The sequence below is a fragment of the Arvicola amphibius genome, chromosome 4 (assembly GCF_903992535.2).
Source record: "Arvicola amphibius chromosome 4, mArvAmp1.2, whole genome shotgun sequence".
Taxonomy (NCBI): domain Eukaryota; kingdom Metazoa; phylum Chordata; class Mammalia; order Rodentia; family Cricetidae; genus Arvicola; species Arvicola amphibius.
Window position 1 is genome coordinate 104,756,284 of NC_052050.1, and position 21,566 is coordinate 104,777,849.

General features: G+C 52.0%; 2 protein-coding genes across 8 annotated transcripts; one reads left to right on the forward strand and one right to left on the reverse strand.

Moving 5' to 3' along the window:
• Positions 1–822: 822 nt before the first annotated feature.
• Kxd1 (KxDL motif containing 1) lies at positions 823–10,972 on the reverse strand. 4 transcript variants are annotated; one of them, XM_038327525.2, is made up of 5 exons: positions 10,868–10,972; positions 6,252–6,376; positions 4,665–4,817; positions 2,577–2,623; positions 823–1,604 (listed from the first exon to the last, which is right to left on the reverse strand). In XM_038327525.2, exons 2-5 carry the CDS (start codon positions 6,350–6,352, stop codon positions 1,372–1,374), a joined length of 534 nt encoding a protein of 177 aa, XP_038183453.1. In that variant the 5' UTR covers positions 6,353–6,376; positions 10,868–10,972; the 3' UTR covers positions 823–1,371. The 4 variants fall into 4 exon arrangements, with proteins under 4 accessions (XP_038183453.1, XP_038183454.1, XP_038183455.1 ...); XM_038327526.2 differs by lacking the exon at positions 10,868–10,972 and adding an exon at positions 10,588–10,859; XM_038327527.2 differs by lacking the exon at positions 10,868–10,972 and adding an exon at positions 8,523–8,689.
• Positions 10,973–14,003: 3,031 nt separating this feature from the next.
• Positions 14,004–20,744, forward strand: Fkbp8 (FKBP prolyl isomerase 8). 4 transcript variants are annotated; one of them, XM_038328651.1, is made up of 9 exons: positions 14,004–14,105; positions 15,506–15,814; positions 17,095–17,264; positions 17,341–17,429; positions 17,688–17,908; positions 18,622–18,794; positions 19,563–19,640; positions 19,904–20,035; positions 20,303–20,744. In XM_038328651.1, the coding sequence occupies exons 2-9, from the start codon at positions 15,532–15,534 to the stop codon at positions 20,387–20,389; spliced, it is 1,233 nt and encodes a 410-aa protein (XP_038184579.1). In that variant the 5' UTR covers positions 14,004–14,105; positions 15,506–15,531; the 3' UTR covers positions 20,390–20,744. The 4 variants fall into 4 exon arrangements, with proteins under 4 accessions (XP_038184579.1, XP_038184583.1, XP_038184582.1 ...); XM_038328655.1 differs by having other exon boundaries at positions 17,691–17,908; XM_038328654.1 differs by having other exon boundaries at positions 14,090–14,220.
• Positions 20,745–21,566: the final 822 nt, after the last annotated feature.

A 21,566-nucleotide genomic window follows, 5' to 3' on the forward strand; every position in this document is an offset into this window, starting at 1 on the left:
GCTGTGCTGTGGTTTTTCTGTTCATTCCCACCTGCTGAGGTTGGATTCCCAGTCTGCTAGACTAGCTCCTGGGAAGATCTGGCTGGCCTTGAACTCACAGAGAACCGCCTGCCTCTGCCTTCCTGGGATTAAAGGCGTGTGCCACCACCACCCAGCCTCTTCACCTCTCTGGGCCAGTCATGCTTTTAATAAGTTAATTTTGAATTTTTTCCCTACTAGTGTACCCCGTGTGCAATATCTGCAAAGGCCAGCAGAGGGCACTGGATCCCCTGGAACCAACTCCAGTTTAGGGGGTCCATCCTGGCCCTCCCTCTCTCCCTCTCATCTGGCAGTGCTGGAGCTGGACCTGGGACCTAGTGCCTGCTGTCAGGGCTCACCAGGGTATTATCTCCTGGAAGACTATCCAAGGAGCTGGGCGGTGAGAACACACACCTTTAATCCAAGCACTTGGGAGTCAGAGGCAGGTGGGTATCAGTGAGTGGGAGGTCAGCCTGGTATATAAAGCAAATTTCAAGACAGCCAAGGCTGTTACACAGAGGAAATCCTGTCTCAAAAAAAGAAAGACCAAATCAAACCAAAAATAACAAAAAACCTGCATGGCACGTGGAAGCAGGCGTCCAAGTAGCCATCAGATACAGCTTTTCCCAGCCCCCCAAGCAAGCAGGTGTCCTTGCCAGGGAGAGTGATGTCTCCGAAAAGCTCGTCCAGGATCTGCGCACCAGACCTCACAGGTTTTGGTGTCTGGACAGCCCCCTCCAGCAGGGCTCCCTGGTGACATTCAGAATCTGCCAAAGTACAGAAACAAGCCACAGCTGTGCATGATCCTGTTTAGTAAGCCTTTACTGGTAACTTCCCAACAGCATCCGAAACATTGATACAAAAATATTCAATCAGCTGTTTTCTAAGGTGACTGGCCAGCTCCCGGAGACAGCTGCTTGTCCTGTGAGAAACAGCGGCCCACAGAGTGAAGGCTGCCTCTCTTGAACCTTCTTCCTTGTCCAGAATTCAACACGACAGGGAAAAAGTACTCCACAGAGGACAGGGAGACCAGAGTCAAGTCAGCAGCTGCCAGAGGGTAGAACAAGCTCAGCCCTGCAGGCACCTTCTGCCTCCAGGGGGCCCCACCATGGTGTAGGGAACATCTAGCTTTGGTCTCTGGGGACTTGCCCAGGCTTAGCTCAAGGATATACCTGTAGCCAGCCCCACTGCCCCAGCTGGGTGCATGTGGGGGCAAGGGGAAGTCCTGCTCTTAGGAGGAGGGGCAGGAATTAGGGACCCTGCCTATGACCCAATGGAGCAGCAGAGCTGACCGATTGTGACCCCAGCAGGACCACTGCTGCTCTGATCCTTTCTGGGATGGCGGGAAGGGGGCTATTCTCCATGCGTCTCTTCCTCGTCATCTGTCTGGCTGTGGCCGTTGATGGCAGGGGAACCAGGTCGAATATGTGATAGGTCCTCAAAGCCAGGACTGAGAGATGCTGAGACAGTGTCAGGGCTGGTGTCACAGGAGCCTGTGCTCTGCTCCGAGGTGGCGATGGTCGTGGTGATACTGGGTGGAATGGGGTCTTCATCTTCATCTTCTAGGAATGAGCCCTCCGGGATGTCTGGGGAAGGGACCCCCATGCTGGTCAAGTCTTCCTGTAAGGGTGGCCCCTAAAATGCTTTCCCACCCATGGGGGCATGACTCAGCCAAGGCCCAGGAAGGTGGAAGGCATCTCATCCAGGCTCCAGAGTGAGGCCGACTCAGAATGAGCATGCCCTTCTGTCATCCGGTATAGGAGACTGAGGCAGAGCTCTGGAATACAAAGAATTTGGGGCCATCCCACTGACCTGAAAATTTAAAAGGTGCCCCCTGGGCCATGTACCACATCTGCCCTGCCTCATCTCAGCAGCCTATGGCAGAGACAGGAAGTTCAGGAGCTTAGTGTCATCTTAGCTACATGAAGAATTTGAGGCCAGCTTGGGCTACATGAGACCATGTCTCAAAAACACAAAGCAGGGCTGGAGAGATGGCACACTGGCTGCTCTTCCAGAGTCCTGAGTTCAATTCCCAGCAATCAGATGGTGACTCACAACCATCTACAATGGGATATGGGGTCCTCTTCTGGCCTGCAGACATTTATGCAGGCAGAACACTACGTATATAATAAATAAACAAACAAACAAACAAACAAACAAATCTTTACAAAAAAATCCCACAAAGCAAACAAAAGAAACCCCGGGAATCCCACCTGTCACTGGTTTGGAGACAGAGACCCACACAGTAGATGAGGTGAGCTCTGACAACCCTATAAAATGTTGGGGTCCCAGTGATATTACAGCCACAGACCCGAGAACTTGATGCTTTTCCTAGCCCTTGTGACTCCATCTCACTCCTGCCCCACATAGTATCACTTCCCTCTGGTACAGGTCTGTTTCCCCTTCGTGAAATGGGGTGTTCAGTTCCCACCTAACAGGGCTCTTAGGGGCTGACAGCCTGGCTCATGGGGCTTTGGGTGGGCACAGCTGGCAGCCTTCGGAAGCCAGCCCTAGGCAGAAAGTGCTGGCAGCAGCAGGGTGGGATGGGGCACACTTACGACTGAAAGCCTCTGGATGCTGCCGGGCCAGCTTCCCCTTCAGTGTCCTGTGGGGAAGGGGACAGACAGAGATGAGTCATCGGCAGTCACCTCCCCGTCTCCCACTATGCTGCACCCATGGCTCTCCTGTCTTTAGGCTTGGTTCCAGCAGCACCCTGGTGGAGGTGGGGACTGAGATGACAGGAGGTGACCACCATCTTGCTTTCTCTTCTGGCTCCCAGGTGTTGGGGTCAGAGCTCTGTCCACTGTTTGGACAGTGGTCAGCTGGGCTGTCGTCTCTGCCTCCCCAACACCCAGCACCAGAGGATGTTGTGTGCTACTACACCTGATGCTTTTAAACTCATTTGACCTTTAGTGTATGTATGTGCTTCTGTGTGTGGGTGAGCACACAGGCAGGGCTGAAGGCTGGCTCCAGTTCTCCAGAGCAGGAGTGATAGGCAGTTGAGAGCCACCTGACAGAACCAAGCACCAATCCCTTCCAGGAACAACACACTCTTTACCCCTATACATCCCTCAGCCTCTATGCCTGATTGTTTAGTATGTTCTGAGGATTTGAACTCAGGTCCTCATGACTGCTCAGCATGTACTCAACCTGCTGAATCACTTCCCTTTTTGCTTTATTGAGACAAAGTCTTGCTGTGTAGCTCAGGCTGGCCTTGAACTCACCAAATAACCCACTGACCTGGAATTCAAGATCCTTCTGGTTCATGTTCCTGTGTGTTAGGTGTGTGTGGCCACCCCAGCTGACTCTACCCTAAAAGGCAGTTGGTCACTGTGCCCTGAAGTCCTGCAGTCCAGGCTTCAGGGCACATAGCAGCCACGCTGCTGTCAGGACGAGCACGGAGCTGACTGTCAGGTCCTGGGGAAACCGCCTGCAGAGTCAGCCTGGTGTTCTTAGAAATGTGTGCTTAGAGGAAAACTAGAGCTGAAGCACCGGGAGTGGGAGGCAGGAGGATAGCGGTCCAGGGTCATCCTCATCCATATGATGAATCTGAAGTCAGCATGAACTACAAGAGACCCTGTCTCAAACAATATCAAGACTGTAATAAAAAATAAAAAGACCATGTGTGGTCACACACACCTTTAATCCCAGCACTCGGGAGGCAGAGGCAGGTAGCTCTCTGTGAGTTCAAGGATAGCCTGTCCTAGAGTGAATTCCAAGACAGCCAGAGCTATATAGTGAGACCTTGCCTCAGAAGCAAAACAAAAATAACAAAGAATATTAATAAAAACGAATTAAAGCCAGGCATGGTGGTGCATGCCTTTAATCCCAGCACTCGGGAGGCAGAGGCAGTCCTAGGATTTGAAGACTGATCCAGAACACCTAGAGCTCAACTGTAGGTAGAGCTCATTTGTCCCATTGGCTCTAACGAGGCTCCCCAGGCCAGAGGCTTGGGCTGAAGGAAAGGCTACATGTATGCTCTAGCTGCCGTGATGGGTGAGACTGTCAGGTACTCTTATCCTGATCCAGGAGCCTGTACCACCGTGAGAAGCAGCAAACTGAACCCTGACTGGTCTCTATCTAGGACCCGGGGCCTCTGCTCTGCCCGCGGCTCAGCCAGCCAGAAGGCCTTCAGCACCAGAAGGCCTAGCCTAGATACCCAACTGTCACCCTCCTGCCTTATAGCTCCCTCAGAGGTCAGAACCTCCTTGTAAAAACAACCAGAATACCCAGGGCTGGAGAGGGCGGAGCGCGGGGTCCTAGTGGGGAGAATAAGGGAAAAGGAGGGGAGGGCCTTAAAAAAGAGGGACCCAGACATGAGCTTTGGAGAAGAGAGAATCATGAAATGGAGAGGTGCAGAAGGGAGGGGCATTAAAGGGAAGGCAAGGTGCTTCAGACAGCAAGAGAAGGGACATTGGAGAGGAAGGGACTGAGGGTGCAGAGGCCGGCTAAGTCCCTGGGACAGGGTCTTGGCAATGGTGGAGCTTCAGAGTGGAGGAGCAGGGGGCCTGCAGAGCTGGATAACAGACCAAGGAAGGGGCCAATACTGTGGGAGTACAGAAAAAGGTTTGGCGAAGTTGTGCTCTAAGATAGGGCATGTTGTCAGGATGAGAAGGGCCACAGGGGAGCTCTGGGGGTGGGGCCACCTGATCCTTCGGAAGATGCTGTCCAGGTCCCGTTTCATGTCCACCAAGGTGCGAGTATGGTGCATGAAGCGCTCACTCATCTGCTGCAGCCGCACATTGGACAGATTGTTGAAGTTCAGAAGCATCTCATTGGTTTTCTCAAAGCGGTCCAGCCTGGGGGGAGAGGATGAGAACCCCTGCATCAGCCCTAGGAGCCCTGTGAATCACAGCCCCTGCATTCAGTTACAGAGCCATAGCCTGAAGATTTCTGTTGGCTGTACTGGTCACCCAACTCCTACTCACCCTTGAAAACCCATTCAAAGGTACCCTTCTGCTGCAGCCTGAGTCTTCCATGGAGTTTTTCTGTGCCTGAGTTTCTTCTGACAGGTTCCTGCTACACAGCCTGGCCAGTGACCCATTCCATGTCCTTGTGTTTGTTTTTTGAGACAGGGTTGCTCTGTGTAGCTCTGGCTATCCTGGAACTCACTATTTTTTTAAATGTTTATTTATTTATTATGTATACAATATTCTGTCTGTGTGTATGCCTGCAGGCCAGAAGAGGGCACCAGACCTCATTACAGATGGTTGTGAGCCACCATGTGGTTGCTGGGAATTGAACTCAGGACTTTTGGAAGAGCAGGCAATGCTCTTAACCACTGAGCCATCTCTCCAGCCCTGGAACTCACTATTGTAGTCCATGCTGGCCATAGATCTGCCTGCCTGTCTCACAAATGCTGGAATTACAGGCATGTGCCACTATATCCAGACACAAGGCTGACATGTTTGTTATTTATTTCTCATTTATTGACTTATTATTTTTGGCTGAGATTTTATTTTTTCCCTGAGACAGGGTTTCTCTGTGTAACAGCCCTAGTTGTTCTGGAACTTACTCTGTAGACCAAGCTGGCCTTGAATGCACTGAGATCCACCTGCCACTGCTTCCAGAGTGCTGGAATTAAAGGCGTGCACCACCACCACCTGGCTTGCCTGACATTCTTTTAAATTTTGGGCCTTTTGTTTGTTTGTTTTGGATTTGAGAAACAGTCTGGCTATGTAGCCTTGGCTGGCCTGGAACTCACAGAGTGCAGGGATTAAAGGTATACGCCACCATGCCAGACCCACAACTATTTTTATCATGTACACAGCTGTTTTGCCTCTGTGCATGTCTGTATACCCTGTGCATAATGTGGATGCAGGGCCTGTGCGAGCCAGACACCTCTAATCCCAGCACTGGGGAGGCAGAGGCAGGTGGATCTCTATGAGTTCAAGGCCACCCTGGTCTACAAAGCGAGTTCCAAGACAGTCAGAGCTGTTACACAGAGAGACCTGTTTTGTCTCAGCAAACAGAAAACAAAACAGAACAACAACAACAAAAAAAAACCCACAAAAAGAAGCTCTTTGTACTCCTCCAGCCTGGGGACAGGAGACCCTTGGCCACTGTCCAGCCATGCACAGCTGCAGGGCCTGACCCCGGTACCAAGGCCTGATTTTTCAGGTCAGGATGAGGATGGAACTGGCTCTGGGGCCAGGAGCTCATTTTCTTTAATTTATCACAACTGTTTGCTGGGGGTATGGGGGTCCTTTCCCATACTGCCATGGCCTGCTCACATGTTCTTCTGGGCCAGGATTATGGCATTGACATCATCAGTGTTCACCATGCTGAGGAAGTGTCCACAGAAGACCCTTGAGGCCGAGTCTGGGGGGTCCATCTCTTTCTCCTCCGCCTCCGATGCCTGAAATGATCAGAACAGGATGTGAAGTCCACACTAGGGCTGGTGAGGATCTCAAGAGCCCATCATGGCCCTAACAGGTACCACCCAAGCATCAGAATACTTAGGTTGGAACTTGGGGTGTTTGGGGCCCTAACAGAGATTCATCCCTAAGAAACAGATAAGCCATCTGCCAGGTAGTGGTGGCACACACCTTTAATCCCAGCATTTGGGAGGCACAGGCAGATGGATCTCTGTGAGTTTGAGGCCCGCCTGGTCTACAGAGTGAGTTCCAGGACAGGTTCCATAGCTACCAGAAAACCCTGTCTCAAAAAAAATCAAAAGGAAAACAAACAAACAGGTAAGCCAGAAGAGCTGAACATACCTGTGATTCCAGGAAGCTGAGGCAGGAGGATAGAGAGTTATAAGGTACCCAGGGTTAAAGAGAGAGACCATTATTCTCCACAGCTTATTCTGGCCCAAAACTCTGACCTTTTCACAGGACAGGCTGGGCAATACCCTCTGTCCTCACTAGACTTTGCAAAGCATCACCCCACCTCCCACCAAATTTGCTCCTGTTTGCTCAGGTTAGGGTTTCGTATCTGGTGTTTGTGGGCCATGCAAAGGTGCCATAGCGCTCACTTGATGGTAGGGGACAGTACTGCTTCTCCCCCAGTCAGAGAGGATGGGGATGGCAGAACTCAGGTCCGCTTCCAGTGCAGCGAGTGTCCTGAGCCATCTCTTCAGTCCTTCAGTGGCTAGGCCAGCTAGCTTACACGCTTACCTGCTTCCCATCTTTGTGTGTCGTTTCAGAGGATTGAACCTGGGTCCATAAATATATTATCACCTCCATTATCACAGTAAGTACACCCCCTTCAAGACAGGGTCTCACTATGTAGCCTTGGGTGTCCTGGAATGCCCTATGTAGACCAGGCTGTCAGTAAACTCACAGAGATCTGCTTGCCTCTGCCTCCTGAGTGCTGGGGTCAAGACTGCTTGCCACCAAACCCTTCTTGTGTTTCTGAGGTAATTACTCATATAGTCCGTGGTGGCTTCAGACTTGTGAACAGCTGAAGACAAGCTTGAATTCCTGACCCTCCTGCCTCCACCTCGAATGCTAGGACAGCAGGTATGGTTGTCATCACACCTGCTTATCAAGGGCCAACAGTGAAAAGACTGCATCTGAAAGATCCCGAGGCTGACCTCTGCATGTGCACATTGGAACATGCACACACATTACTCCAAACAAAGGTTTCCAAATCGGCTGTAAACTTGGTCTTGGTCAGCTTGATGACTTCAATTCAAACCCTGGGACCAACATGATAGAAACAGACAACCAACTCTGAAAGGGTGCCCTCTGACCTGACATCCATGCTACCACATACATGCACTCACTGATCAAATATACACATAAATATATATAGAAAACAGGCTTAGTTGGGCTGTGGTGGCACATGCCTTTAATCCCAGCATTCTGGAAGCAGAGGCAGCTGGATCTCTTGAGCTCCAGGTGATTCACACCTGTAATCTCAGCACTTAGGAGACTGCAGCAGGAGGATTACTTCATGCTCTAGGCCACCATAGTCAACAGCCTACTGAGTTCCAGCCTGGGCTACTCTGTGGGACTTGTCCTCAAAAATGAAACACAATATCCAGCTTTAAAGCTGGCTACATTTTTATCAGCAACTTACAGCTAAGCATTCTAAGCACAAGCAGTCTGCTGGCCTGGCACCTGGGTGGCTGTGGCTTTTAGCATCTGGCAGGCACCTCTGCAGTGCCCCAGTGAGCAGACCAAAAGTGGGAGTCACCATACCAACCCTTCTCTGGTGTTCAGGAAAAGCCTAGGATCCTCACAAGACCTGGCTGAGAGAGGCCAACGTAGCAGTAGGCAAAATTCACACAGGGGAGCTTAAGAGGTTAAGACAGGAGGGGAGGATCAAGAACTCAAGCCCCATCCCAGCCACATGGATGAGTCACAAGGACTATAGATGAGTAGGTCAGCTTGGAGAAGACGCTGTCTCAAACAATGATGGGAGGCAGCCAGGCACAGTGGGAGATAGCTGCAGGGGATAGATACTCAAGGTAAAAAAAAAAAAAAAAAAAAGAGAAGGAATCGTGGGGAGGAGTTTAGGGTATGTAAAGTACTTGGCATGGGGAGCTGATGACTTGCCGTGAGGTCGCCAGACACAGCCGTGCATCCATCTGCAACTTTGTGGGGAGACAGGAGGCAGACACAAAGCAGCTAGAAGCCCCAAGGCCAGTTAGCCTGGCACACAGAAAGGTGAATAAGAGATGCTGTCTCGCCGGGCGGTGGTGGCGCACGCCTTTAATCCCAGCACTCAGGAGGCAGAGGCAGGCGGATCTCTGAGTTCGAGGCCAGCCTGGTCTACAAGAGCTAGTTCCAGGACAGGTTCTAGAAACTACAGGGAAACCCTGTCTCGAAAACCCCCCCCCCAAAAAAAAAAAAAAAAAAAAAAAAAAGAGATGCTGTCTCAAACACAATAGAAGGCAAGCAGTGTGGTGCCTAACCGTTTTCTGACCTCCACCAGAAACAAAAACATACATATTTAAGACAGGCACAGTAGCAGGGGCAGGGAGATCTCTGAGTGTGAGGATAGCCTGGTCTACAGAGAGTTCCAGGACAGCCAGGGCTACACAGAGAAACCTGGTCTCAGGGAAAAAAGAAAAAAACGAATTAGCTATGGGCAGGGCATGGCCCCTGCTATTCACCCAAGGTGGACTAGGACAGATAGATGGTGGCAGACCCCCAGCACATGGCAAGAAGAGTAAAGGCAGACGTATCCAACCAGGACTTCATAGATCTTCCCAGGCACACTGGGCAATCGAGGAAGACCCTGTTTCTAGTGGAAAATGGCCTGTGACGTGGCTCAGTGACTAAAAGGTGCTTGACATCAAGCCAGAGGGTTCCAGTTCAAGTCCTGGGACACATGGTAGAAAACCCAACTCCTGCAAGTTGTCTCCTGACTTTCAGGCATGAAGGTGCATGCCCCTCCCCCATAAATAGGATACATTATATATAATACATATATATACATACATATATATACACACATGCACACATATTGATTTTTGTTTTTCAAGGCAGGGTTTCTCTGTGGTTTTGAAGCTTGTCCTGGAACTAGCTCTTGTAGACCAGGCTGACCTTGAACTGCCAGAGATCCGCCTGCCTCTGCCTTGCCAGTGCTGGGATTAAAGGTGCATGCCACCACTACCTGGCATATGTATATATTTCCAAAAAAGAAGAAAAAGACGTGGTTAAAGGGTGGAGTCAGACAAGTTAATGGCATCTCTCAGATGCAGAATTTTGACTCAAGATTTTGTTTTAAATTATTAGTCTTGGGCTGAAGCTGAAATGGTGGCACACAGAGGGCCAGCTTCAGCTATACATATTGAGATCTAGGTCACCTTAAGATGTATGAAACCCTATCTTAAAACACAGGTCTGGAGCTGGAGAGATGGCTCAGCATTAAGAGCAATGGCTGCTCTTCTGGAGGTCCTGTGTTCAACTTCCAGCAACCATATGGTGGCTCACAACCAATTGAATTGAGATCTGGTGCCCTTTTCTGGCCTGTAGGCAGAACACTGCATACATAACTTTAAAAAAAAAACCCAAAACACCACAGGCTTGGCGTGACAGCTCGTTTGTCACCCTAGCACTGAAGTGGCTAAAGGATTATTGTAAATTCAAGGTTAATCTAGGCTACAGTGAGCTGCATACCACCTTGGGATACTGAAGACTGCCTCAAAAAATAAAACAGGTGTGGAAATGCCTGTGTTTGGCGGTAAGGAAGGCAAAAGATCAAAGTTGCTTTTTGAGTTCCAGGCCAGCATGGGACAAATGAGTCCCTGATCTAAAGCAAGACAACACAGGCTAGGCATGGCAATTAAATGTTTGTAAATCCCAGCACTCTAACGGGCTGAGAGGCACACTTTAACGAGCTGAAGGCCAATCTGGGTTACTATCTTAAAAAACTAATGACTTCCTTTAATACTTGGGTGGCTGAAGCAGGATTACCAGGAATTGGAGGCTAATTTGGACTATTATCTCAAAACATTAAATCTCCCTCAGGAATGCAAGGCTGACACAGCAAAGGCTCTGCGCGTCAAGGTCACAAACAAGGAGCACAAGGCGCCCTCGCGCCCCAGTCCTAACCGAACTCGACTCGGCAAACCAAACTCGAAGGGGGAAAAAACAAAAACAAATAAAACCAAACCGGATAAGGCGACCCTCAAACAGGCATTGAAGCCCCGCCCCTTCAAGAGGGGAAAGTGAGGCACGCGCGGACGCCGAGCCGCTCAGGACCCGGGCTGCAGACGGTCACAGTCTGGTTCCCATCCGGATCCGCCCGTGCCGCCGCTGCGCTGTCAAGGAAACTGAGGCCGGCTCGGCCGTAGAGTCACAATGGCCGTCCTTTGCCGCTGCGGCACAGCCCGCGGGCTCCCGCCGCCCCGCAATCCCGCCCTAGCCCACCCGGGCGTCGCCGGCCTTGGCACCTGCACATCTGGCGGCCTGGCTCGCGCTTCCGGGAAGGCGCCGCGCCGCGTTACGTCATTACGCACCGTCCTCCGCGCCTTCCGTCAAGGCGCTGACGAGCGTGCGTGACCCCGCAGCAGGAAGGGGTGGGACCACTGGGTCAGAGGCACTTACCAGAACGTCAAAAGAGTAACCAATCACAGGATGATTTATGTGCATGCGCAGTGTTCGGAACTTGGTTTCCTAAGCCTCCTGGACGTGGGGAGTTAATTTTTATTTTTATTAATTTTTTTAAAATTTCGCACGTGTATATAATATATTTTGAGCTTATTCGCCCCACTTTTGCTTTTAGCCCCAGGGCCACCCGCGCCAGTAATTTAGTTTTTTAGGTTTATTTTACGTGTATGAGTGTTACTGGTGTCTGTAAAGTTCAGAAGAGGGAGTCGGTTTCCCTGGAACTAAATGGTTGGGAGTCTCCATATGGGTGCTAGAAACCAAAGCATGTTCTCTGCAAGAACAAGCGCTCTTAACCACTGAGTTAACTTCCAGCACCTAATTTTTTGTTTGTCTTTTTGTTTTTTTGATTCAAAGACAAGGTGACATGCAGCCCAGACTGGTTTTCATATACCTAAGGTCACCGTTAAACTTTTGCTTCTCAGCCGGGCGGTGGTGGCGCAGGCCTTTAATCCCAGCACTCGGGAGGCAGAGGCTGGCAGATCTCTGTGAGTTCGAGACCAGCCTGGTCTACAAGAGCTAGCTCCAGGACAGGCTCTAAAGCTGCAGAGAAGCCCTGTCTCGAAAAACCAAAAAATAAAAATTAAAAAAAAAAAAACTTCTCCTGCTTCTATTTCCTGAGATGATAGATGTATGCCCCCCATGTGTGACTTTAAGGTTTTTGAGACATCTCTAGCACAGGCTGCCCTGGTGCACACTACTGTGAGAAACAAACCCCACTCTCTAATAAAAAAAAGACAAGCTAGTGAAAAAGAAGCAGTTTTGATTTAGTTTTGTTTATTTTTTGTTTTCAAGACAGGGTTTCTCTTGGTAGCCCTGGCTGTCCTGGAACTCACTATGTAGACCAGGCTGGCCTGGAACTAAAAGATCTGTTTGCTTCTGCCTCCTGAGTGCTGAGATTAAAGGTGTGTGCCACCACAGCCTGGCAAAAGTAGTAGTTTTCAAAGTCCTGATCATAAGAACATAAGAAGCCTCTTTTTCCCACAGCCAGATACTCAGAGAGTTAACAGTCTTTGTATACTTTTAGCATTATCCCCTTTAAATCCCCATTCTATTCAGGGGACTCAAAGCCTTATCAAATGAATCTTCTGCAGCTTGAGCCTGACTATCCCTTCTCTGATGGCGGACATGTGTTACTCAGCAGAGTGCTTACAACTTTCCAACCATCCTGAGTTTAGAAAGCTCAGACAGAAGCTGCCACCTTAGGGCAAGAGGGTCCTAGCACCTCGTGCTCTCCATAACTCTGACAGACTCTAAGCTCATCTGACACTGAAAATGCAGAACAAATAATTTCTTACACTATAGGTAGAGGGCTGGCCTTGATCTCGTGGCCATTCTCTTGCCCCAGCCTGCAGGTGCTGGCAATGAAGGCCTGCAGCTCTGTAGCTATCTTTTGGATAGAACTGCTTCTCCAGTTCAAGTACCACAGGAGTTCCATGAGGCACGGGATGCCTGAAAATTTAGCTTTCTCCAGTAACCTGCTTTTTGTCTTTGTTTTTTTTTGTAAATATTTATTTATATATTATATATACAATATTCTGTCTGTGTGTATGCCTGCAGGCCAGAAGAGGGCACCAGACCCCATTACAGATGGTTGTGAGCCACCATGTGGTTGCTGGGAATTGAACTCAGGACCTTTGGAAGAACAGGCAATGCTCTTAACCTCTGAGCCATCTCTCCAGCCCCCTTGTCTTTGTTTTTTAACTCTTTTATTATTGTATGTATTTGTTTTGCCTACATATATGAACCATATATGTGTCTGGTGCCTGTGGAGGTCAGAACCTTGTCAACTGGAGTTACAGGCTGTGAGCGGCAACATGGCACTGGAAATTAAACCCTGGTCCTCTGCAAGAGCAGTCGGTGCTCTTAATTTCTGCGCCATCTCTTCAGCCCCTTTCTTTTTTCTTGGTCCTTGCCTCTCTCATTCTGTTTCTTTATCTCTAGCCCCAAGCAGTGTGCTTCTTCTGTTTGTTGTTTAGAAAGACTCCCGATTCTGGTTGCTGTGTCTGTATGGCTGAGCACTAACCCTGAATTCTGCACTCAGTCGTTAGGTGTCTGAAAGACCCGTTCCAAAGCAATGAATACCAAGTGTGAAAGCTGCTCAAGTCATTTTCCTAGACTTTATTACCTCTAGCTGCCTTCGCACTGACTGTGGAAGCACCCTTGGGACCCACTACTGGCTACTGAGAGGCCGAGGTAGGAGTGTCACCACAAACCTAAGGCCAGCCTGGGCTGTGTATGTAGTGAGACTTTCCCATAAGCCAGGCGGTGGTAGCATAAACCTTTGATTCCAGCACTTGGGAGGCAGAGGCAAATGATCTCTGTGAGTTCAAGACCAGCCTGGTCTACAGAGTGAGTTCCAAGACAGTGAGGGCTGTTACACAGAGAAACCCTGTCTCAGAAAAAAAATCAAAAATAAAATATCCGAGAGAAAGAGAGAGAGAGAGAGAGAGAGAGAGAGAGAGAGAGAGAGAGAGAGAGAGAGATGAGGGAGGGGAAATGAAACAAGTAAAATTGAGTAAACACTGTCCCTGAGAGCTCCCAAACTGGACTCACACCAGGCCGTGCCGCCACCCTCCCCTACCGAGGTCAGAGTGCTCCCACCTCCCACTCCGTATATAACACCCCCAGTCTGAGAGTCCCTTTAAGAACAGCCAGCCGAGGCAGGCGGTGGTGGTGCACACCTTTAACCCAGAGGCAGGCGATCTCTGTGAGTTCCAGACCAGCTAGGGCTACACAGAGAAACCCTGTCGGGGGCGGGGAATACAAAACAAAACAAAACAAAACAACCACAACAACAACAACAAAAAAAAAAAAACAGCCAGCTGAGCCTAGCAGGAAGGAGGCGGCAACTAGGGCGAGACGGATGTGCGCACAAGCCAATGGGCGGGGCGGCCGCGGCGTGAGCAGCCAATGGGCGCGCCGGGGGCGGGGCGGCGCGTCTGAAGCTGCTTCCCGAGGCGCAGCGCCGCGGCTGGGGGCGGGGAGGGGGCGCAGGACCCCAAACGGGGTCCCCGAGCGCAGGCACGTGTGGCGGGGCGCAGCGCGGAAGCCGAGGCTTCGGCCAGGGCCTTTCAGGGCCGCGGGGGCCGCGGCATCACGGGGCGGTGGTGTCTGCTGGGCGCGGGACGGCGTTGGGGTGCGGGGCGCGCGGGGCATTGTGGGGGCTCGGGGCGGGAGGGTCTCCGGTCGCGGCCGGATCCCGGAAGGAGCCCCGCAGGTGAGGGTCGCTGGGCAGGGACGCGGGGCTCCGGAGCTTCCTGGGGCTTAGAGGGCCTGACTGTACGTCGGTGCTGCTGCTGGGCTGAGGGGCTCCGCCGAGAGGCCTGGGGCTAGGGAGACGCTGCAAGATTCCGTATTGGGGTCCCCACTACTCTTGCTTTTATTTTTTTGAGACAGTCTCACGTATTCTACGCTAGACTACAAAGTGGCTGTATATCTCAGGCTGGCCTTGAACTCTAGATCTTTTGTCTGTACCTTTCAGGAATTGGGATGACAGGCATGCATTCCCACACCAGGTTTATGGGGTCCTGAGCCTAAAGCGTGCCCGCTAGTAGAGCGCTCTACCAACGAATTACAACCCTAGCGCACATTTTAGATTTCTTGAGGTGGGGTTTCATGTAGTCATTGAATTCCTTGGCCTTGAATTCTGACCACCCTGCTTCCGCCTCCCAATGGGATGACAGGTCTTTGTTGGTGCGTGGCTTCTGTGGTGGCTGGGGATAGAACTCGGGGTTTTGTGCTTGGTAGACAAGTGCCCTATCGGCTAACCTACCTCCCCAGCACCCTACCGTGATTAAAACCTGGAAGCAGACTTGATGATAGAGGCAGATTGGAACCAGGGTCGCTGATGTTGCAAGAGGTATCCTCAGGGTACTGAGAAAAGACATCTAGCATCTGGCACTGATCCTTTTATACTGGAGCCTTTAGCAGACAGGGTAGCCAGAGGCAAGAACCTCTAAAAGAGTCACCTCTCAAGTGACCCAGAAGCTGTAAAGATTACTGTCTCAAGGGCTCAGGGACTAGACTATCCCCACCATCCCCAAACCCTAGCAACTTTTTCTTGTTGTTTATTCCAATAACCTTACTTTTCAGTCCTGGCTTGTTGTGTGACCTTGGCCAAGTGGATTTGCCTTTCTGTGCCTGTTCTTGTGTGTGTGTGTGTGTATAAGTGTGTAAGCTAGGTTTTCCCTACTTTTTGGGTATTTATAAAGATTATATGGTAATTAGTTCTAATAACAGCCAGCCCAGCTGCAGCCTGTGGCTCGGAACTTGAGGTCTGTGTGTTGGTAGGGTTCCCAGTGTGTAGATGAGAAATGCAAGCCCTGGTGGGCGGTGTCCTGCAGGAAGGACTGTTGCTGAGGGCATTAAAGTGGCTGCCTAGATGGGGTTGTCACTGTAGTGCTTGACTGTCTGTCCCCTAGGGTCAGTTCCTGGTCCCCCCAGCAGCATGGCGTCCTGGGCTGAGCCCTCTGAGCCAGCTGCTCGGCCACCTGCTGGGGTCCCACCACTGGAGGACTTTGAGGTGCTTGATGGGATAGAAGATGCAGAGGGGGAAGAGGAAGAAGAGGAGGAAGAAGATGACCTAAGTGGGCTGCCGCCACTAGAGGATATGGGACAGCTGACAGTGGAGGAGACTGAGCAGCCAGGAGCCCTGGCTCGGGAGTTCCTGGCAGCCACAGAACCTGAGCCGGCCCCAGCCCCAGCCCCTGAAGAGTGGCTGGACATCCTGGGTGAGTGGACAGAGTGCAGGGCTGGGGCCACCTGGACCTGGGGCTTCTGTCTCCTGGGTTTCGTTTCCCGTCTATCCGTACCTGAAGTGACTTTAGGACTTCGCTGGCTGTTACTTATTTATTTTGAGATAACTTACTGTGAAGCCCAGGCTGGCCTTGAACTTTGGATCCTCTTCTTGAGTGCTGGTCTCCCAGGCCTGTGCTCTGTGGCTGGCTTCCCACCTGCTTGAGACGGGCGTGTTTTTGAACTCTGTTTGTTGGATCACACCTTGGCATGCACCCACAATTTTTAACAGGTTGCTTTTTACCCCCAGTGCTGGTATCAGCATCTCCAAGGGGCTGAGTCACCTTTCTGGAGCCACACAGCCCTAGCACTGGGTGCAGCAGCTCCAAGCCAACCCCCACTGCATCTTTCCTAAGCATTTGTCTACACACGTGACAGGTTCTGAAACTATGCCACACTCAGCAGAGGTGTCCAGTCCTTTTCAGTCTTTAGCACTCTCTCCTAAAATGCCATCTCAGGATAGTGCCTTCAGGAATTTTATGTTTTGAGAAAGTGTTTTTGTTTTTTTTTTTTTTTTTTTTTTTTTTTTTTGGTATGAGTGGTGCTAGGGAATAGAACCCATGGTCTCCTGCATGCTGGGCAAAGAATCTACCACTGGGCTTCACTCCCAGTCCCCTGCTGTGTTTGTTATTTTTTGTTTGTTTTGTCTTTTTGAGACAGGGTTTTTCTGTGTAACAGCTGTAGCTGTCCTGTCTCTTTGTAGACCAGGCTGACCTCAGACTCACAGAGATCCACCTGCCTCTGCTTCCCGAGTGCTGGGGGGATTAAGGGCATGCGTCAGCACTACCCGGCTCCCCATGGGATTCTAGGAAGGGGTTCTTAGAATCCAGACCTTGGGAACTGGAGAGCTCAGGTCTCAGTGCCTACATGGCTGCTAAGTGTCTGCAATCCAATTTCTGGGGATCCGACACCCTCACCTGGACTTTCCTAGCACTTTATTCATGTAGTGCACAAATGTATATGCAGGGAAAATTCCCATACACATGAATTAAAAAAAAAAAACTTAAAAAAAACGCAGGACAGCCATTTTGGCCACACATCCCTAATGCAGTACTGTTGGGGTAGAGCACTGGGATAGAATGTGCAAGGTCTTAAATCTATCCCATGTCACCACGACAACAGCAACATGGGATGTTCACTGCACCTGAAGGGTGGCTGTTAGTGCAGAGACCCATGTCTGGCCACCAGACTACAGATCACATCCTGGCCCCTGCAGGGAACGGACTGCTGCGGAAGAAGACACTGGTCCCTGGCCCGCCAGGCTCTAGCCGCCCTCTCAAGGGCCAGGTGGTGACCGTGCACCTGCAGATGTCCCTAGAAAATGGCACCCACGTACAGGAAGAGCCTGAACTGACCTTCACGCTGGGAGACTGTGATGTCATCCAGGTGGGAACTGGGCTGGGAGGTGGGTGGCCCCTCACAGGGCCTGGGTTCATGTGACCCTTACTGGCCTGTCCTCCAGGCCTTGGACCTCAGTGTCCCGCTCATGGATGTGGGCGAGACAGCCATGGTCACCGCTGACTCCAAGTACTGCTACGGTCCCCAAGGCAGGTGAGAGATGGCCTGCACTTCAACTGTCCCTACCATCCTTCCTGTTTCACAGAAAGGGAAACCGAGGTTTGGGCTGGCGAATTCACAAGAGGCAGATTGCTGTGGGTGATTGATACGGGGTACACCAGGACCTGAGGCCTGGCTTTCCTGCCTCAGATCCAGCCTTGTAGGGAGGATGTGGTGGTTGGCAGGGAGGGTGTGGTGGCGGGTGCAGCTGGGTTGCCGGGTCTGAGTGTCTCCTGTTGGCTAACTCTCCAGCAGGAGCCCGTACATCCCCCCACACGCGGCCCTGTGCCTGGAAGTCAATCTGAAGATGGCAGAGGATGGACCTGACCTAGAGATGCTGAGTGGGCAGGAGCGTGTGGCTCTGGCAAACCGCAAGCGGGAGTGTGGCAATGCCCACTACCAGCGTGCTGACTTTGTACTGGCTGCCAACTCCTATGACTTGGCCATCAAGGCCATCACCTCCAGTGCCAAAGGTGACCGGCCAGCCAGGATGTGTGTGCGCGTGTGGAAGTCAGAGGACAATTAAGGGAGGCCATTGTGCTCTCCCATGTGTGGAAGGGACTCAGACTCTGTTCCTTAGGCTTTGCAGCGAGCACTTCACCCACTGAGCCATCTTGCTAGACTGCAGGGTGGACAGACATCTGACTGTCATTGGGGTCATAGAACATTCTAGAATATTCCAGAATATAGATAGATTCCTTACTAGCCATAGCCTTCAGGTCAGTGGCTCTTTCCAGACTTGTAGTGACCAGACACAGTGGTGGTCACATGGTCAGAAGTTAAGACAGGAGGATGACAATTTGTAGTCTAGCCTGGGCTACATAACCAGACCCTGCCTTTGGTGTGTGTGTGTATGTTCACTTCCAGTTCAGATCAGAGGTGGACACCTGGGGTTTCCCCAACCTCTGCCCACCTTATTTTCTGAGACAGTCTATCATTGAACATGTGACTTGGGGAGAGTTGGGTGGTCATGCCTGCCTCTGCCCCATGCTGAGATCAGAGGCATGCTATTGTACTTGGCTTGTAAGTGAGCCCTGGGATCACAGTCTCATGCTTGCACACAACCCTCAGTGGCATTCGTCTGTCAGCTCGGCATGAGTTAGAGGCCATCCTGAACTACTTGAAACCCTGTCTCTGATGTGGGGAAGAGGGTGGGGCTCCCTCGAAGTGACCACTCCTCCTACAGTGGACATGACCTGTGAGGAAGAGGAGCAGCTGCTACAACTGAAGGTCAAGTGTCTGAACAACCTTGCGGCATCGCAGCTGAAGCTGGACCACTACCGTGCAGCACTGCGCTCTTGCAGCCAGGTGCTAGAGCACCAGCCCGACAACATCAAGGCACTGTTCCGCAAGGGCAAGGTGCGCTGCGGCCAGCCCGTGCCGGCCCCCGGCCTTGGGAGCCCTGAGCCTTCTTTCCAGATCCCACAGGTGGCACTGTAGGCGGGGTGTGATTCTCCACCCTGGGCTGGTGGCACTGGGGACACAGCCTCTTTTCCCCACTAGTTTCTGGGCCAGCTCCTCAGCACAGGCTGTCCCTTCTGCCTGGGTTTGGGCCCAGTGCAGTTGGTTCTATTTTGTGATGGTGTTGGGGTACAATTTTGGGGCCTCCCACAGGCCAGAGGTGAAGCAGGGACACATCGGGTATCTGAGAAACTCGCCAACTTGTGATGCGCTGACTGTGTGTGTTTTAGGGGCCTGCCGTATAGAAGTCAAGGCCTGTGGACACACAGCCAGAGGCTAAAGGGGGATCGTAGACAAGCATGGCAGCATAGGCCAGCAGTCCCACACCCAGGAGACAGGCAGGACTGTCACAGGGTCTAGGCCATCTGGGCTACAGCAGAGAATGCCAGAAAGAACTGCCCCATCAGGGGGACTGCTCTTCCCCTCCCCCAGGTCCAGTGGGGTTCCTAGGACTATGGGGTGCTGAGTCTGACCTGAGGCCCCTGCACTTTGAGGGTACATATCCCCAAGTCCCCTGTCCCAGCCCAGCAGGGATGCCATTGCCCAGCTGTGCCTTACCTCGATCAGTCTCTGCACCAAATGTGGTGTGAAAGCAGGGACTTCGTGCAAGGCTGAGGAGAACAAGGCTCTGGATGAATACAGAGTGTGGATGCCCCTCTCCCACAGGTGCTGGCTCAGCAAGGAGAATATAGTGAGGCCATCCCCATCCTAAGGGCTGCCCTGAAGCTGGAACCTTCCAACAAGGTAAGCAGAACTCTGGTGAGTTTGTCTGGTAAGTCCCCCTATTTGTCTGCCTCTAGTTATTATTGCTGTTCTATCTGTTGGCTTGCCTTTAGGTGGGGCAGCAGCTCCCTCTTTGTTAGAGCTGATGGGAGCAGTTAGAACCCCCAAGTCCCAGGGGCCCCCACACCTGACAAGCCTGGGGACCAGAAGAAGGCAGCAGTAGTGATGATAGGCAGGTCTGCTGCCTCCTGCATGTGTTCACCAGTCCTACCCACCTCCCACAGACGATCCACGCGGAGCTCTCAAAGCTGGTAAAGAAGCGTGCTGCACAGCGGAGCACAGAGACCGCCCTGTACCGAAAGATGCTGGGCAATCCCAGCCGGCTGCCCGCCAAGTGTCCGGGCAAGGGGGCCTGGGTGAGCTAGGGTGTGGCTGGGCTGAGGGCAGTGCTGGGGATACAGGCTTCTGCCTAGGCAGAAGTGGGGGACTCTGGAGCTGCAGGCTCTTGGTGAGGGTTGGAGGCTCATGCAGAGGAAGAAAATACATGGGAGGAGTGGGTGTTGGGTTTGGGTGTGTGTAGGAGTATCTTAGACATGGTAAAACACTGGCTAGGAGGCCTGTGTTGGTTGTGGTGGTTGCTTTGGTGTACAGCCTGCCTTCCTTACCCCTCCCTTTATCCACAGTCCATCCCATGGAAGTGGCTGTTTGGGGCGACTGCTGTGGCCTTGGGGGGCGTGGCTCTCTCTGTGGTCATTGCTGCCAGGAACTGACTGCCCCCCTGCACACCTGGACCCTGACCTGTGCTCCCCAACTCCCCCCAGGCTCCCTGTCCACTGCCCTCCCTGGCCGAGCCACCTCCTCTGGGTTGGGGGAGCAAGGATTGCGGGTCACACACCCCAACAAGCAGGAAGGACTGAGGCCCTGAAGGGGGACATGGGGTACAGCCCAGGTGGAGGGGTCCTGTTGCTCCAGACCCAACTGTCTCTGTTCCACATCCCTGCCCTCTGGGCTCTGGCCTCAGTTTTTCCCTCTCATTAGGCCTGGGGCAGCCCTTACTACTAGTCCTGCCTACCTGCCCCCTGTCCAGGCTTCCCCACAGTGAATGAAATAAAGCCTCACCCCGCACCTCATTGCTTCCCGAGCCTCCTTCTGCTGAGGCTGGACCAGAGAAGGCCTGTGAGTCACAGCTGAGCCGGCCCAGCACAACAGCTGCCTTAAGGAGGGCTGTGCAGGCTACACTTCAGAGGACTTCTGCGCAGCCCCACTCTATGCTTTCATCTTGTGGCCATTCTCTGCCACATTTGAAATTGGTTACTTTTGGGGTCGTGTGGATTCTGGGGTCACTTATTTGGTTGATGCTGTGATTTCAGAAGTCACTGTTCTGGTATGTATGAGGCATTGGGCTCTACAGGGAAGAGGTGGAGGACTTTGGTAGCCCTGGTCGAGGAGAGACGGGTGTGGGACAGCTGATCCAGGCAGGGTCCCTGTGTCTGGGGACCAGGAAGGCCTGTCCAATGCAGTGCACGCTGTGTTTCACCATGGCAGCCGACTGCCAGCTCTGCACATCACAGCTGAGTTCAAAGCTGGTGGAAGAGGGGTTGGCAGGAGAGCTGGGCCTGCAGGCTGCCCTGTGCCCTCACACCACCTGCCACGGCCAGCAGAGCCTGACTGGGGGATTTGTGTTTGAGGTAGGGGCTCGTGTAGCTGAGGCTGATCTGTGACTCCACATTCTCCTGCATCCAGCTCTCAGTGTTGGGATGGCAGCTCTCAGGTATATGACTTATCTGGGACTTACTTTTTTTGGTTTTCTTCTAAAAAATGTTTAGAGGTGCCGACTATGAAACAAAAGACCTGTTTCTCAAAGTTCCTTAAGGATTCAGAGAGGGCCAGGCGGTAGTGGCGCACACCTTTGATCCCAGCACCTGGGAGGCAGAGGCAGGTGGATCT